The sequence below is a fragment of the Ptiloglossa arizonensis genome, chromosome 2 (assembly GCF_051014685.1).
Source record: "Ptiloglossa arizonensis isolate GNS036 chromosome 2, iyPtiAriz1_principal, whole genome shotgun sequence".
In the NCBI taxonomy this organism is placed as follows: domain Eukaryota; kingdom Metazoa; phylum Arthropoda; class Insecta; order Hymenoptera; family Colletidae; genus Ptiloglossa; species Ptiloglossa arizonensis.
The window spans coordinates 16714829-16733801 of record NC_135049.1 but is presented as its reverse complement, the minus strand read 5'-3'; the positions used below and the strand labels follow the sequence as shown (position 1 = coordinate 16733801).

The following is an 18973-nucleotide window of genomic DNA, read 5'->3' as shown; positions in this document are numbered from 1 at the left end:
GTGGCTCTGTGTCATTTGGCGAAAAAAATTCTTACGTATCCTCAATTTGCATCGCTCGAATTACAGTGAACGCAAAGAAACGTCATCGAGAAGGAACCAGACGGTCCAGTTCCCTGTCGATAACTGGAGCGACAAAGTCGGGTGAATCGATCTCATTGACACCGGATTTGCCAGAAGCCTCTAGCCTCGTTCTAGAAGCTGACCTACTGGTTCGCATTAACATCGTCGCGGTGCCGTGTTTCGCGGCGTTTCAGCATCCATGGCTTCAGGAGCGGAGGACTCGCGATAGCGACGAACGATTACGGATCATTTTCGGCACATCGTTCTTCCTCGAAACTATATTTCGCGCCTCCGACGAGCATTCAAATTTCCTTATCCCAAAATTTCTTCAGTTTCGTCGTTTACCTAATTTTCTATCCCCGCGAATATCCAACCTCCAATCTCGTTGCGTTTCGAATTTTCCAATCTTTCGTTTACTCTCTTCCCCGATTCGCTGTCTCGTCAACTTTCCAATTTCTACCTCTTTCGTTTTATCATCTTCACTAAATTTTGTGTACCTTTAACGTCACAACTTTACACTTCCTCAGTTTCATAATTCCCCAGACAGTTAACCAGATACTCCGATTCCCCTGTTTCTTGGTTTCTCGATCCTCCCGATTTCCGTGCTTCATTGTACATTCGCCAGGAGTATCTTTATCACCTACGAACATTTCAAATTCTTAAATCTTTTTCATTTACACCGTATTAAATTATTAGCTTCTCGTTACTATTCATCGTACCATTCATCTTAGCTTCTCAATTTCCTCGATCTTCCGTGTTTGCGATACAATGAAGCACGAGCTTCAGCAAAAATAACAGAATATCTTACACGTTCTCCAAGTTCCTAGAAATCTCCCCATACTTGTTCTTTTATCATTGTTTAAAAATGTTTGCGATACAACAATGAAGCACGAACTTCAGCAAAAATAAAAGAATATCTTACACGTTCTCCAAGTTCCTAGAAATCTTCCCATACTTGTTCCTTTATCATTGTTAAAAAATTCCATGTTTCAAGTTACTCGTCTTCTCTGCACCGGTTACGAGCGTTCTAGACTCACGGATTTTTCGTACGTTTAATTCGTGGTAATCGTCGGCTACGGGACATCCTTGGTCCCAGAGCCTCCCGATTGTCTCGATCCTCTATGTTCCCGATTGCTTCGGTAGCGGGCACGCGTGACCGGCTTCTCGGAACGTTTTCAACGAGGAGAGCGAGGTATCGATCAAATTATTACGGCAATCTGGTTCTCGTGACAGCCCCGGGAGCAGCTTCCAGCACAATGCAGCGTGTCGCAATCCTACGACGCGTGAACACGGATCCCAGATGCGTCGAGCGATGCATTTTTGTCAGCCAGCCGATCGTGCCCGCGTTTATGGCTTCCCGGCGTCGTTATTAGCGATCGCCGCCGACTGTTGGGAAACTAGGCTACTCGTGCCTCAACGAACACCGAATGGGCACGTTATTACTGAAAACAGATTTTTTTTAGCGGTTCGCCGGGAGAGAATTGTTGGCGAACTAGTTGAGAAAAGTTTGGATTCGAAGTAGGCTAACCGATGATTTTAAAACAGTAACAGGCGCTATTGAAATAATACCGGCTAGTCGTCGGTATATTATTTCTACGGTATAGACACACCGTTGAAACAGCACCGCCGGAGGTATTAATATTAATATTATTTGTACGTTGTTGGAACAGTAACGGTTAGCCATCGAGGTATTATTTATGTACTATCGGTACATTGTACCAGGTAAGATTTAAGAGCGGTATTGGTGTATCATTCGTGCACAATTGGTACCGTATCCGGTAAGATTTCGTAACAGGTACGTTAAAGAACACTGAGGTATTAATATGTTATTTATACGCTATCGAAACAGTACCTACTTGTCAGGTAATATACTTTATCGGTATGTTGTTCGTGTACCATTGGTATTGCGTTGCTAAGATTTAAGTACAGTATATTATTTATGTACTATTAAAACAACATTAGTAGAGTATTATTGTATTACGTATATATACATGATTGAAACGGTATCGGTGAGATATCGATACGATTGATAAATCAGTGGTAAGGTACTGGCCATAGTAGTACCTATTGTACCATTTGTACGTTATTAGTATCGTAGAGTGTGATCGGTTTTTAGTTCTTTTAGACTTCTTGGTGTACAAGTAAATTGTTCAATTTACTTGTCGATTTTACAGTTTTAGAGGGACTGTAAATTATTCCTTTTTCGTGGTTACAGGATCGTTTCGCTGTGTACGATAATCGCCGAAATTCCTAGCGAACATTTCGTGGTGAACGGGCGAACGAAAGACCAAGTCGAACAGTGTTTCACGGTGTCCCGCTATCAGTATCGTCAGTGGGTCAGTTAACAACGGGGTCAGCCGGGGGCGAATCCGGACTGCGGGTCAACCAATCGCCTCGTGCGGCTTCGTCCTCTTGACAATGACTATTAACTGTATATGCACCCACAAAACCAAACTTACCGGTGAGTGTAGCGACGTAACCAACGGCTTTCACACCCTCGAACCAGAGGTGAAATTGTCACGATTTATCAGGTCCTTGCACGCGAAGAGTACGTTTCAATATTTCTATACACCGCGTACATCAATTCTAACGTTCGAATAAAGATCAAAGGTTCGTTTGCCGTCGAATCACGATATTTGCAACGCTATTGGAAACACGTACCGATTCCGGCAACGTGTCGCAACGAAACGTTTCCTTCGCTCCATTTTTTCACGTTACTTACGGTACAATATTCTTCGAGAAGGAATCCAAGGCAAAACGTACTTTAACAATACGTAAATTTTACCTCGATCGAAGAAACAGCGTTGCAATCGTTTCACTGCAACGAATCGCTCGTATCGACGTAGGATTTATCGTTCGATTTCAATAATACGAGTATCGAGACTTTGATCGTTTCGCTGCAATTTTTGTATTCGATGAACCGAGAACATTCGTGTTCTACCAGATCTTGGTTTGGAAATGTTTTGTCTTTTAGAAAGTTGTACAGCTGACGAAAAAAGTGGTAATAATTGCACCAGGGGGACAGATCTGGCGAATATCTGGCGGATAAACTGGAATTTAGTATTTTCAGTTCATTCGGTGTTCGCGGTGTTGGAATTGTTCGTAATGGAGTATCGAGGAACGCGCGTACATCTGTATTTTACGTTCACGCGTTTCTCGATACTGTATTGTAAACAATTTTTAGTTTTCATCGTGCGTCATCGGATCGCGGAATTCAACCATTTATGGCGTACGCGTGCACTGGGGGAACGCATACGTGAAACGTATGCAGATTACGTTTCGTGAAATAATGTACTCGTATCGACGTTTAATTTCGCCTAAGTGTGCATTAGTGTCTCCAAAGTTGCGTGAAATACGATTGAAAACTCGAAGAGAGAAACGCATCGAGCAATAATATCGAACAAAGGGTTTCATTGGCATAATTGCAAACGCGATTCGATTCAACAATGAACGCGACAATAGTGTGCGTACGGTACTGAACTTCCGGCTTGAGCCGCGTAGCGGTTTGCATTTTATCGCAAAACGATTGCAACCGTGATTAATGACTCATAAGCAAATCTCTCGGGCTTTTGTTCCTTCTGATATTATCTCGTAGCACGAATTAAGCTGTACAAAATACACGTCTGCGCAAAAGGGGTGATCGTTGAGGGTTGTAGGTATCCTGATAGTTCAAAAATTTTGATTTTTCCATAAAATTTTCTTAAAGTCTGAGGGTAACATATTTGGCAAATGTTAGGTTGAAAATTATCTGATATACAACCGTGTGAAATTTTAAACGAACAATTTAACGCGAGTAAAAATTTTTTAGATCAATTGAATAAAATTTACCGTTTAAATTGTGTCTCAACGAATAGTGAGATACGATTAAAAAAATTTGTTTAAACGCAAATTGATGTACCTATGCAACTCCAAATTTTTCTGTTTCATTGTTTATGCTCCAAAATTATCTTCGCTGCTGTTCAACATTCGTATTTCAATTTCTATATGTTCGTATTCCGTAATAATTTTTCTCGACTTCGTTCAAAGAATTTGCAAATCTTTCTTCCAAATCCGACGATGTTCAACCTGTAAAAATTTGAGACTTATGTACGTTTCCAAGAAACACTCGAAAATAACTTTCTTGTAGATAAAGATTTTAGTTAACAGTTACACGAACTTAATCGGTCAGTTCGAAACTTACGAGTTTACAAACAAATCAAATTTGATTACCAAGTATTTGAATCTTTGTCAAAACACGATCAGGGTCAAAATAAAGCTGGTTGTTTCACATACTTAAAGTTTGATTCTTTGGTAAGTAATCAATTGCAGTTCGCTAACTTTATCGAGTAAATTATCGACACGATGGAAAATCGATCGATTGTTATAAGAAATATTTATCCCAATAACTTTTGTATATTCCAAGCAACTCTCCAATCTTCTCAATTCGACGCACAACCATGAAAACAACTATAAAATAATTACACACAGAACAGGCGTTCCGTGGAAAATATACTTATTACAATATCCGTTCGCATTACTTTACGCTGAGAAACGAAACAATGTTTCTTTAATAATATACGATAGAAACTAAATTGAAACGAGAAATACTTTCACTACCAGAAGCTGTACACGTTGATCAACGTAATACGTGACAGAGAAAAAAAAACACGTTAACCAATTACTAAGTACCGAATTGTAATATTTTTTTGTTCAAAATTAACGTTCATCGTCCATTAACCAAATCAACGTTCACGTGACATCAAGAGTGAATTTCAACGCACGAAAGGAATTATTTCCTCGATGTTTCGCAAATAGAACACTGAACTTGACAACTGGTTGCACGTGATATCTGTGTTACGATACAGAACTCGTTAATCCGTTACATACAAAACGATTTCGTCGTTAAAAATCGTTGTTCGTCGCTTTACGGGAATATTCGATTGAATTCGAAGGAACGCGCGAAAAGTTCATTTCTCAGCGTTCTATAAATAAAGAACACACGGCGCATAATGGATCGATCGACGTGACCCGATCACACGCGTTAATGTGATCGTTTTCTGATCGAAAGTAGGAGGTTGCCTGACCTACGCGAGGCAATAACATCTTTCCTCGTAGCGAGATGCCCTCGCTCACGGTTTTTCATTACCACGGATCTCCACTTGGGAACTAGCCGGAAGACCAAAGCGCACAATTACGCCGGGAGGGGGATAAATAAGGAGTAGGTGGCTCGATGAGATGAGACGAGAAACAAGTCGGAAGTGGGTCAGCGGGACTGTCGGTCGTGAGGGTCCGGGTTCGTTTCTCCTTTCCTCGAGAGCTGCTCGCCAGCTCTAGCTCGATGAAACAAAACCTGCAAATCCTCGAACAGATCGCGACGACGTGGATCGATTCCGCTAAAACAGAAAAAAGAAAAGAAAAGGAATATCACGATGGTGATGGTGGTGTTCATAGTCGCGAACGCGACTCCTGTAGACCCGGTGAAAATAATTCATTTCAACGTTGTTGTTTTTTTTTTTTTTCGATCATTCTCATTTATATTTTATACATACATAGATTTCTTTGTATATTTACAAGTAGTTCGATTCCTCGTTGGTTTTTTTCGTTTTTTTATTTTTTTATTTACTTTTGACCTTTTCTCGGGTAGTAGGGAGGAACATCTAGGCTTCTCGCATATTTCGTCGTTTTTCTTCCCACCCGCGGTAACGCTTAACTGCTAGTGATTATTTTACACTCAACATCGATAGACACTCAGGTAGAGCTAATAAATTTTTCTAATGTTTCGTTAAATTTTCTTCTTGCATCTTTCTCTGCTCTCGCATTCTCTCTCACTCTCTCTCTCTCTGTTTGTTTTTCTCGCCGCACACTCTTCACGTTGTTGGTCTCCTCTCTGCTGGACACGCAGACCACGTCTTTTTGTAAAACACGAGAACACGCGCCGATCGTGCGCTCCTCGACGATCGGCGCGCACCTCGGCAAAATATAGTAGAGATCTCTTACTTCTCTCACGATAAAAAAATATGTGCGTCGTATATCTTCGTTTAAACTTAGGTGGCCCCTGCACGATACCACTGTCCAATCGTTGCGACGAATTCTCGAAGGACGGATCTTCGCATTGATGCTAATCAACGTTGCACATCGTTGTGCGTCCCGGTTAACGAGCGTTAAGAACGAAATCGGAATTTCAATTGTTTTTTCACCGATCGACTGCGAAATAAATTCTTCGTATTTTTGCGAAAGAAATTGTTTCTAAAAAAAAAAAAGAAAAAAGAACACTCTCTGTCCACAGTCGAGTGAATATTCACGCTTCGAAACTTTCAGTTCACCGACAGGAACTTGAAACGTTTAAGTTGACGAGTTTCTTGAATTTCGTATCACGGTACGCGTAATTTCCACTTTCGAGCGACGAGATCGATTCCTTCGAAACTTCGAAATCGGTACGGTACAGCGATTAAGTCGATCTCGAACCGGAACCGATAGGAATCGTTCGCGCCGCGTAACCCAGACGCAACCTGGACGATTTCGTTATTCTCGAATCGAGTGTCGTCAATCGTCGACTCGAAAGCGGGAATCGTTACGTACACGCGCGGATAATTTCACGACGTGATCGAATCGACTACTGACAAGTCGATCGAATTGTATTTCGAATCGTGTACTCGCTGTTGAAACGCTGTACAGTGGTGCCGTGCGTATCGTACAATTCATTTCTGCACCGTATTTATCAGCAATGCGTCGTCAATGAACCACGATTTTAGCAATCGAGTGCCCGGAACTCGGTCGAGAACCTCGGTGCAATTTCGCGAACACTCCCCCTTCCTTAACAGAGAAACGAAATAAATGTATCGGGATGGCCGTGCGCACGGTTCTCGTTCGTTAAAAATACAAATGTACAAATGCAACGTTTCAAAGAATCCGGGCCTGGAGAACGCGAAAGAGAGCGAACAATCACGTGACAAAAATATACCCGACTCCTCGCGTAACAAGAATGGACGCAAGAGAAACACGCGACGACGCCGGCCCCGGTGATCGCCGAGAATAAAAAATAATCAGTAGTAATACTCTTTCGTTTACTCTACGCAACAGTCTATAAGCCTCTTTCATCTGGATCACATCTGCACGCTTTAGTTTTCGATCGCGCCCCGCTCTTTAGTCGCCATTTTGTATCCCGTGAGCACCTCGTGAGTGACACTGCTCAATATTCAGGACGCTCTCATTGTCGTCTATCTCGTTCGCTTTACAACAAGAGCTGACAATCTTCTGGCGGATCTTCGTTGAAAATAGGACGATCTTGACGGACCACGGAAACGAATCGCTCGATCCCGTGACAACAATGGAGCTCCGACGAGAACGTAGACCCTTTTAGGCTGACTAATCCGCCTCGAGGACCGTGGCCCGTTTCTCGAGCCGGTCGACGAGCCCCTCGCTCGAGAACGGCTCGTCCGAAGCGTTATCGTACATTTCAACGTATAAATATAAAATCTTGCCCGCGATCGCGTGTCACGATACGTTCGATGCGTCGATCATCGTCGATCGCCTACAAACGATCCTTAATAACGAACTAAAACAACGGTGCGTGTTAGAAGGTTGCGACTCGTTCGAGAATCACTTGGATGCGAATAGAATCGGGACGATGAGATCTCTGAAGCATTTCGATTCACGCTCGAGTGAAACACTGAGATCGGTACCTAAAATATAACAGTATACCTTGAGTATTATCCGTTTCTTTGCAAACTACCCGGTCGCTCAGCAGTAACGTTGCGGATCGAAAATCGCTTGGAATGTACGGGTCGCGTTGATACAGTGATCCTCGCTTTCGAACGTCGAACACGGCGTCGTCGATTCGCTCGAAAGCGGTGCAGCGATTTTGTTGAACGTGATCGGCAAACGTTGTTCTCGCTGCACGAACGCGAACAACGAGAGGACGATTCCGTTACCTGGACCCGGTGGGACGATCGTCGTTCGAAAACGGGAATCACTGTGCAGTGTTTCTTAATCCTCGACACACGGTCACACTCGCATACCTCTATCTCTAATTACGTGTAATTTACTTAGAGCCTCGACATAGAACTGAAAACTCCTCGTGTAGCCACTGCAAGCGCTTGTTTTATGTACACGTCAACGCGCTCCGTGCCTCGCGAGTGTCGCCGATACCGTCTATATCCTTCTACGTGAATGTCTAGAATATTTGTTCCGTATGGAAACAAACGGAGGAGAAAGAAAACACGGAATACTTAATTCTATCGAAGCTCCAGTGGGAATCTCAAACCCCACTTGGCCCGGAACGCGCTGAACGAAGTGATCTTTGGCTTCTATTGCCAATTATTTACGAGACGGAGAGTTTCTTACGCATTATCGCCGGGACAGGGGTTCTTGTCTCTTCTTCAAGATCGTTTCTACATAATCTCCTGTTTCTTTTCTTTCTTTCTTTCTTTCTTTTTTTTTCTTTTACTTATGCTATAAATACGCGGTATGTTTGCTGCTGTGCTCGAGCGCTGCGAGGACGTCTTGTTTCTGCCTCACGTACAGTCTACCCTTTTTCCAGGGATTCTGTAGCTGCAGGAGCTTGAAGTCGTCCCTGAGACAACGTTCCCTCGCGCCGATCACAGCCACCAAGCAGAAATTCGGCAGCTCGTCCGGCGTATAAATAGGACCCTCTTGTCCCTTGAGGACCATCGCCATGTTCAGCTGCTTTACAACCAGATTGACGACTTCTCTGGCCGTGGTTCTCTGCGTGACGTGTAACTTCAGACTGGTTCCGGAGGCCAGACCGGTCTCGTAGGCCGCGTACACCTGCAAAGACGGAGTCGTTAGAAACGGAGCTGTCGACGATACGTCAGGCCAGGCAGATAGTGATTTCTTCTTGTAAAATCAGCTTTTGCAGCGACATTCAGCTGGCAGCGACAACGCGTTTCTCGGTGCGTCTTGCTGTTACTCGCAAATGAGTGACATCAATGGATGTTAGTAGCGAACAAAGAAACCAATGAAAGAACCACTTACGAACTAGCCGGATAAATTGAGTACGAAACGATTGTGAAACGTTCAAGGAACGACTGCTCTCTATGTTGTTTAGACTCGGTTGAAAGAAGAGTTGTGTAACTCAAGCACTGACATGCTCCATTAGCTCAATACACGGAAAGCGTGATTCGGAAAGCGTATCTGAGCGAAACAAGCGCTGAAACGTAGCGGTTTTAGCGGCTTACTCGTGTGTCTGCTACATCGGTCTGCACTAGAAGACCAAGTGAGCTGTTTTTAACTACAATCAGGTTAGACTTGTGTTCCCTACAAGGAAAAATATTATTTAAACTCAATGGGTGGTTCTGGAAGGTACGAAGCTTTGCGGTCAGAATTGAAACAAATGCGTTACCCTAAGAAAGCTTGCACAATGTAGGATAATCGACCGAGGCAATTTGTGTCGGAGTGGGTTCCAAGATTGGTGTGACTACACCTTACAATTTTCTACAAAAATGTACAGAGGTAGCTGACGATCGTGACACAGTGTGAAAGAAAACGATTCCTTTCGACAAGCTGATACACTCGATCGATACCCAAATTTTCGGTCTTCCGTTCGGGAATGAATCTTTATATGGATCGAAATAATCGTCCAACCTAACAGACCAATCCTTGGAATCACTCTTTTACAATTCCATTAGCTTCGCCTCGATACAAGATTAGAACTACATCCCTTCCAACTAAATTATTATTCGATCAATACACGTTCGAGGACACCGGTGGAAGTTACCTGAAGAATGCCAGGCAAAGGTGCCGGCATCATCGTCGCCTCGTCCTTTTCTTCTTCCAGTTGGCTCTCCAGCGATCCAGCCGCCATGGCCGCGACACTGGCGGTAGGCTTGGTCGATTTCCCTTTGGCGTGTCCAGCTTTTATGCAGACGGTCGAGTTGGGCGTTGAGTATTCGTCGCTGCTCAATGAGTGCAAACTGTCGGAATTTGTGTTACCGACACTGAGCAAGCTTGTCGTGTTTGTCATGGCCGTTGACACGCTCAAAAGCGATCCGCCATAGATGATTGGCTTTATACTGAGCAACGGGCTGCTACTGGCTGACGCGGACGTGATCGTTGCTGACCTATTTCGGGGACTGTGTTTGTATTTCGTTAGGATCAGAGTGTCCTCGGATTTTGAGGGCGGTAGCCTCGAGTTCTGCAATGGTACTAGATGATTGTTACTATTGGCGCTCGTCGCGTTGCTGAGATTGCTGGTACTGCTCATAGGTACGGAGGATTTTGGAGGATCCGAACTGGTCGATACGTTAGACGTGTTGCTTCCTTTACGAATGTACTGACCGCTGGGCAACTGTTGCTCGCTTTTGCTGAACTCTGTCGTGAGCAGATTCGAGGAAGAGTTGGTCACGTTAGGCCCTGGCCAGCTACCTCGACCTGGACTAGACTTGACGAGCTTCGGGTCGCGCGGCGGCAATTGCAACAAACTTCTCTTCAGGCTGTTGCTGTTACTGTTACTGTTACTGTTGCTTTTGTTCCTGTCGAGACTAAGCAAGTGTTTCATTGAAATTCCGACCGTCTGCGATGTGCCCTGCAATCAAATCACAGAGTAATCTGAATTCAAGCAACGAACATCGGATATTTGTATAGTTTAGGTCCGATCGATTAAACTTACGGATTGCTGCGACGATCCACGATCCCTCGCGAACGTGATTACGTCTATCAGCCATCTAGCGCCTTTCCAGACGGTGTTCACCTGGCTCTGAAGATCCTGCAACCTGGCCAGCTTGTCTTTCGCCACGCTCAGCTCCAGGGAACTGAAGGCTTCTCTGTGGTTGTGTTGAGCTTGCGCCGTGTCTAGTTCCAGGATGCAGCTTAATCTTGAATATCTGTTGATTACGTCTTTCTGGTACGTGTTCAGGTGGACCATCTCGAATACTTGAATGGGTAACGACAGAAGATCGGCTCTTTGCAGAAGGATCTCTCGAGTTCCGGGTACGCAGCAGGCGGTCTCCGCTGGTGGCACGGCAATCAGGAAAGACACGTCGTGCGTCAGATCGATGACTTCGGCGTCATAGAGTCGGTGACACAAGGAATCTTCAGGGCTGATCTCCATATAATTGAACAATCGTCTCGCGGTAGCAGCAACGAGGTCCACGAATAGTTTCTGTTGTTCGGTACCTTGCGATTCGTTCGTTACGTTCTCCTTCTCTTCAGAGTCTTTGACCAAAGTGTCCGATGCATGAATGCGAGTTATCCTCTTTAGATAATCCCACTCTTCGCTGCAACCAAACGAACGATAAGAGACTTGTTATTTGTTGCCGAACCAACAAGCAGACATTGTATATCTCATGATGCGATACTTACGCGGAAACGTGGGGATTGTCACGGATCTTGGAGTGAGGTAAAACATTGGGTGCTTTCGTAGGAACCACGACTTGTATGAGATCCACACTACTTTGCATCTTTAGGTAACCGAGGTACAGCCCCTTTGACAATTTAATACTGCTGACTTGATGATAGGTCATCTGTTCGTGTATGCTGGCTATCAAGATGTCCGCCACGTTGCTATCCTCGTGAGTTATCACCTTCTTCGTGACCTTGCTGAGCGGCAACCATCTGCTGTTCAATACTGAGATCAATTTTGGGGATTTTATGTAATTCACCGTGGAGAAAACCAAGGTCCCTTGGATGTCTCTAACAGGTTTATGGTACAGTTGCCCAAGATCCTGTATGCACAGTGCTGCCTGCAACCATCAACATTTTCGGGATTATTGATCGCTGTTGCACACTTTTTGGCGGTTAATAGGATAAGTCGTTCGAGAAATGTAAATTAACAAAGACAAAAGTAAGTATTCGAGGAAATAGGACACGTTGGAGAGCTCTCCAACGACGACACGTACAAGGGTACACAATCATAGTTTCGTTCAACGAATTATCTCTCTAAACTCTCATTACGAGCAACGAACCTGCATTTGGGCAGCAGCTTGCAACAGCTTTATCCTAAAGTGATTCGTCGAGCTGCTGTGACTCTTCTCCATATCCTGTCGAAGTGTCTTGACGTCGTCCCAAGTGCAGGCTACTTTCATCAGCCAATGGAAATCGTTGTAAATACAGCTGGGATAAGTCTCGTCGATTTCGATGACGGGTAGGAAATCCTCGTTCGTCACGAGCACCTTGTCCTCGTGGTAGAGCAGACAGGCGAGAAACACACCGCGCCTTAGATTCTTTTGAAATTTACTCGTGGCCGTGAAGAGTTGCTTTATCGTCGTTTTCTTCTTGTGATTGCGCCTCTGTAGAGCCGGTGTTTCTTGAGTGTACTCTGGCCGTCTAATGTCCGTGAACAGAGAGTTCAGTTGTTCCAATCGGCCAGCGAACCTCGGTACCCTGCCGTCGATGTCCCTCCAACCTGGAACGATGATCGTGTGTCTCACAGACACTTCAATTTTCAGGGACACCAACAGCGAATCGAACCTGACACGATTGTTTAGTCTAGGCGTGAACACGGGATCTGACCGGATTTAAATACATATGGTGGAAACGCGGGCACGAACGAGGCCCGACTCGAGGAGACTCAAGCTTGGCACCGTGCTACGTGTTTCTCGGCTACCGTTCGGAACACTACAATTTCTAGGAACTTAAAAGATGATCGTACTGCTCGGTGTAACGTGGGCCGGTGTCGAGTTCCTGAACCTGCTGTATCCTTTCAGATTGCCAGCGGCCGCACGAAAATGGTACTTCTGTCCCTGGATGAGATCGTCGACTCTGCATTCCCTTTGCTTCATGTCCAGTACTTCCCGTTCGCCGCAGATCACCGAGAAGTCCTCCTTGACGCTCCACTGGACTTTGAACTTCGTACAGATGGGCGAGTCATGGGAGTCTGGCTCCTGGAATCTCACTGTCACCGAATGCGTTCCCGTAACGTCGACCGCGACCAGGAACGGCATATCCGGAGGCCCTGGGAACAACAATTGTGTCGAAGAATCGATTCGTACGGCGCGTTCATCGGATCGAAGCTTTCGATGTTCCTTTTTTCTTTTGGATACTTACTCGCTTGATCGAAACCAAGTAACATCTTTCTGAGAGCCCTCGCTCTCCTTTCCCACAATGCCAGCTGCTTGTCCTCCGCGCTACCGCCGCATCCCGTGAAATTGTTGTGTTGCGATGAAAAACTTGATCTATGGCTGCTCGGTGGCTCTAAAAGGGTGGTCCCGCCGCTACCGGAAGTACTACCGCCGAGTTCTTGGACTCTGTGCTCCGCTTCCGACAGCAACGAGGCCAAATGGCTACCCAAGGATTCCGGAGACTTGACTGCACCATTGCAACAGAAACGAATTGGTTTTTTTTTTAGTGAAATCTTTTGTAAAATAGAAATAAAAATTTTTAAATTATGCCTCGTAACTTTTTTTCGTTTGTATCGAAATTCACTGTTTTCTTTGTATTTTATTTAACACTACGACGAACGAGATCTAGCTTGAAAATTCAACGAATCTGTGAACCCTGCCTAGTTGTAATGTTCAAGTTGTTAACTTGTGTGCTTAAGCTTCTTATATACGTATTTTATTCTTTCTTTTTTTATTTTTTTTAATTGTTTGAATTATTCCATTACGTTCTTGCTAAGACTCCGACCATTATTCCAAATTTTCACTAATCGAAAATTCGAACACTTTGGTAATTTAAATATTCCACGAATATAATACAAACGTTTAATTTCGTCGTTCTCTTTAAACTTTATTTTCATCTAAGATATTTTATCAACGATATTCTATGCGACATTTCTATCTCGACAAAGAAAAATTAATGTGTTTACGTTTCTCAAGACTAGAACACATTATAATAATATTTAGAACTTTTTTCTTTTTTTTAAATTTTCCATAACAACAAAATACTCAAATATTCCAATTTTGTAGCGTTCAAATACCTCTAAAACAATCGAGTGTCAAATTATTCGAACACTCTCGGTCCTAATTATTATCGCATTATTTTCAATATTGGCTAACAATGGGATACACAAGCCGTATTTCTCTAATTTATTTTCTCTCTTGTTTGTTGGATACTTAATCACCCTTTGTACACCGTTTCGGTGCTGTAAACACGTATTTATTATTATTATTAATTGTTGGATCCAATTTACAATTTTCTAGCGCATGGAATTGTTTTCATCTGAATGGAAGTTTGTTAGGTAACAACATCGTTATTCAGGGATGAGCATGCTTTCGCGCCACGGAAATTACGAAAGAAACGAGCGATAAAATTCCGAACGGAACACCGGCAAAGAAAACATGTAATCGATCCAATTGTGTCGTACAAATCAGCGTGCTTGTGAACAGAGATTCGTGTAAAAATCCTCGACCGGGATATCCCGGCTAATTGGGCCAATTCAGTCGTTCCGATGTTTATGAATGCAAAATTCTGCAGCGTATTGCATCCGGGACGGATGGTTACACCGCGATCGTTTCGCCACAATTCTGTCCATGGGAGATATCGATTTCCACTTTCTACCGAGACGCATAATCTCCGCGCAGATTATTTTACAGCTTTCCACACGCTTCCGCGAGCGGCGAAGAATCGATACGAAATTAATAACTAATACATGGCACGCCTTCGTTGGGCACTGAATGCATCGATCGCTAAAAAGAAATTCTTACGATTATTTCAAATCGTGAAAGATAATTGGGAAGAAAGTTCGTTTTATGCGAACAGTTTGAATGTATAGTTGTATTGATAAAGTTTTTAAGAATTTGTAATTGTCCATTTCTCTAATTTAACTTAAATATGTATAATGTGTGTATCTTTTTTGAATAATTCCTCGTAGTTGAATAGTAGACAATTTGTTTCCTTTCTTTACCTTCTTAATTTTATTAATGTTTATTTTCTAATTTTAGACCATCTTTTAATATCATATTTACAATTGAGAAGAACTGAACGAGGAAAGTTGTTATTTGAAAGCTTGTTAATACGATTGTGCATTTAACATGCAAACGCAAAAGTTAAAATGCAAGTGAATAGGTTATTTTTAATTGTAAATTAGAGAAATGAATATTAGTGTCCAAAGTAGTTGGAATTATTTCAATAAGATTTCTTATAATACTTCGAGAGCAGTATTACCTATGTATTTCTAAGTTTTCACTCGCAATTATATTTTAATTTAATGAATAATAAATATTTTAATTTACAAAACACATAATGAAACATCAGTCTCTAAACCCTTGGAGAAAAAATACTTTTAATTTCGAATCGAACAGCAATTACTTCTAATTCTGATAAAAAAATCTTTTAATTTGAAAGACTTTAATGCCAGCATAAATCGTGTCTCATACAAGCATCGTTATATCGTTAAAGTCTCCCACGACGAATGGAGAATTTAATGCTCGCAACTACATAAAATTTGTTAAGTAAAGACTCATGCTAGAAATCAGCTGCAAAAATGACTCGTGAATGCACGTAATCAAATTTAATCCTCTGTAATCGAATAACGTGAAATTTAGCAAAGTAGTGAAAAAAAAAAATAAAATTAACGAAAGAAAACTGTGCTAGTTCTAAATTAATTAGATCAAATTTTTCCCGAGAATTTAATCGATAGATTATACTCTGGGCATTTAATGTATTATACTAACATGAGCTTAAAAGCTTCGTCTCGTGGCAAGGTTCGTAATTCTAATTGCATCGCTCGCGAAATCATCCTAGTTGCGTTTCGTTACATCATGGTCACGCACATCGACGATCGATTTTACAGCGATTGAAAATGTCCAATCACTCTCATCGATTTACCATTACACAAATTACTTTTCGTACATTGCATCAACTAATTTTAATTATGGGAAATATTCAAAGCCTCGGTGGTCGTTAAGTAATCAATATTACTTTGTACATATGTATTTAATTATTGGTTATTGTATCAAATTAAAATAAGACGAAGGATTCAGTCAGAGAAGATTTTGGAAAAGTAAACTATTTCGTAAATGCAAATAACGAAAAGAAAATATGACAAAGAAGACAAGGGAAGAAAATAAAAAAGAAAGAAAATGTAGCTTCAATGAATAAATATTTGGAGATACATTAATTAAATTATGATTCTAAAACAATTTAACAATGTCAAGTTCAGTTTTCACGTACGATTAGTTCGATTCTAATGTTTCTTAATTATGAATTTCGTATATAATGATTTTTTTTCCCAGTATCGTGTTATTGATTTTACTACATTCTTAGCGTATAAAAGACGCTATTTATCTACGAAGGTAATCGAATATTTGTTATACAAATTTTGAGATTTTGCAGATTTATTCCTCGTAAGTTCCTTTCAAGCCTCGAAATGCATTTGTGTGTCGAAAAGGGGAGTTGGTATTAAAATGACTGGAAAGAAGAGGAACAAGAGGAAAAAGTTCGTACCTCTTCACGTATCCAGCTTCATTTTACCGCGCCGTCGTTGAAACGCAATAAAGCTCGACGGCATTTTTATTACACACTGTGGAATCCTAATTGGAATCCCATCCCATTCGTCTATTTTTCCCCTCCTCCTGCGGCCTTATCGAATCTCTCCCTCCTCGACCAAAATTTCATGCAATTCTTTTGGAAACACTGCGTGAAATGAATCTGAATCGCACAGCGTATTAATAGCACGAATTGCTTATATTTAGAATTTCGATGCGGCTCTCCATCGCGAAATGTCATTAAATTTCGATCGCGAACTGTAATACTGAGGGTCGGTTCAATGCAATCGGTGATTCGATGCAATCACGGGAATAAAAAATTGCCCACATACGAATCATTCCAACGAATGCTCGACTCGATGTTAAAACACTTAATTCTCTGTGAGTTATTTGTTGGAATCTTATAGTTGGTATATATACATAAATATATATATATATAATAAACGACCAATTATGAAAATAAAGGACGGTACTTTTATAATATATATGTGTATTTAAAAGAATTTATTTAAAGAGAAGACTAATGTTCGTTTTCATTTAGAATTTTACTGAAATTTGACGAACAGGTTATAGTTCTCGTTGTTATGCAATTATCGAGACGGTCATCTGTATGTCTGTTTCTATATTTGTTTTTTTTTTGTTTTACTATTTTTTTTAGTTAAAAATGACAAGTCACACAGGCACGTAGAACAGAAGAATATTTTCACATTTAATGCACATTTTATAGAATATCTATAAATATTTATAGAATATTTATGGAAATATTTATAGAATATTTATAGAAAGCTAAAAGTGATGCTTTCGAGAGATACGTATAATCCATCACTTTCAAAACCTATCAATTTCGATTCTGGGGATTAAACATCTTCTTAAGAATATTATTCAATGTGGACAGATGCTTTTTCAATACTGAGGTCCGCGTAAGGATGTCAAATAAATTGAACAATGAATTCAATTTTTTCACCGTTACTTTGATTTAACACGAGCGACTAATTTCATTGTATCGAGCACATTCACAACAGTCATTCACAACTGGTGACCATTGGTCTGATCAAACGTTTTCCTGCAGCTTTCACAGCCTCCATACGAGCGACAAATTTTCCTGACTATTGTTTGGCAAAACGGTGGTTGTGGGAAAAAAAGCGACAATTTGCTCGGTTCTCTGTTGTCGCGTGTCAAAGTTTTCCATCGGGACGTGCACCTATTGTTATAACTAAACGGTGAATGTTCTTCAATTGTTAACAAAAAATTGGAAAATAAAACGGGATAACTGTAAAATAATATCAATGTGGCGAGCTAGGTTCGGTAGGAAAAAATTGTGCAATACAAAAATAAAATTCAGTTACAGTAATGCTCGCTTTCAAGTGACAAAATTGGGATCGCTGGTTCACTTGAAAGCGGGGTATTGAAAATACTTTGCTACACTTTTTTTGCGAATTCGTTAGGAAATGAAATTTCGAACTTGATTCATTCTGTATATATTCCTCAATGTTATTATCATCCTTAAAAATTGTGAAACTTCGAACATGACCGTATCGACAAATAAAACGTATTAAATGAAATTTCTATAGTCCTATAATTGCTAAATCGAATTTACAAATTTGTTAGGAAATGCAATTTCGAACTTGATTCATTCTGTATATATTCTTCAATGTTATTATCATCCTTAAAAATTGTGGAATTTCGAACGTGACCGTATCGAGAGATATAACGTACTTAATGTAATTTATACAGTACTATAATTGCTAAATCGAATTTACAAATTTATTAGGAAATTCAATTTCGAACTTGATTCATTCTGTATATATTCTTCAATGTTATTATCATCCTTAAAAATTGTGGAATTTCGAACGTGACCGTATCGACAAATAAAACGTATTAAATGAACTTTCTATAGTCCTATAATTGCTAAATCGAATTTACAAATTTATTAGGAAATTCAATTTCGAACTTGATTCATTCTGTATATATTCTTCAATGTTATTATCATCCTTAAAAATTGTGGAATTTCGAACGTGACCGTATCGAGAGATATAACGTACTTAATGTAATTTATACAGTACTATAATTGTTAAATCGAATTTACGAATACTTACACTGGTTGCCCTCCTGTGCACCGAACGCGACCAGCATTTTTGCAAGCGGCCTATTGTTGCTGAGAACCGCGACATCCAGGGCTGACAGGCCGTCGCTGTTCACGCTGGAAATTTAATTCAGACAGACGTTAGTCGGATGAAAAGATTCGATCGATTTAAATGCGATAAAAATTATTTTTGAAGATGCGACGCTCCGCAATTTGAAGTGAACGATTCGAGGACGTTTTCTGGGCTAAGTGACGAAAGCAATGCACGCGAGGATGAAAGAAATATTATAAGAAACTATAAATTTAGAAGAGCGTTTAAACTCAGTTATTGGTAAAAAATAGAGATTTCTATAAGAGTGAATTCAAACGTCTATATAATTGTTTCGACCCAAATTGTGGGTCCCTTTCAAAGGTATAATTGTTTTTCATTTGTAATTGAGAATATTTAAATTAATTCGCACAATAAGGA

General features: G+C 41.1%; 1 protein-coding gene across 7 annotated transcripts in view; it reads right to left on the bottom strand.

Annotated features, from left to right (window-relative positions):
• Window positions 1-5532: 5532 nt before the first annotated feature.
• The window catches only part of Wake (ankyrin repeat and fibronectin type III domain containing protein wide awake), a 211141-nt gene continuing 197700 nt past the window's right edge, over window positions 5533-18973 (bottom strand). For 6 of the 7 annotated variants that reach the window (XM_076327809.1, XM_076327811.1, XM_076327810.1 and 3 more), the window contains 8 exons: window positions 18518-18621; window positions 13042-13302; window positions 12647-12949; window positions 11961-12400; window positions 11359-11738; window positions 10667-11273; window positions 9776-10582; window positions 5533-8826 (listed from right to left, as the gene is read on the bottom strand). In XM_076327809.1, the coding sequence (XP_076183924.1) occupies window positions 8491-8826; window positions 9776-10582; window positions 10667-11273; window positions 11359-11738; window positions 11961-12400; window positions 12647-12949; window positions 13042-13302; window positions 18518-18621 (3238 nt within the window). In that variant the 3' untranslated portion in view covers window positions 5533-8490. Of the gene's footprint in view, window positions 8827-9236; window positions 9316-9775; window positions 10583-10666; window positions 11274-11358; window positions 11739-11960; window positions 12401-12646; window positions 12950-13041; window positions 13303-18517; window positions 18622-18973 lie in introns of all 7 variants that reach the window. The other variant, XR_012994364.1, reaches the window with a different exon arrangement.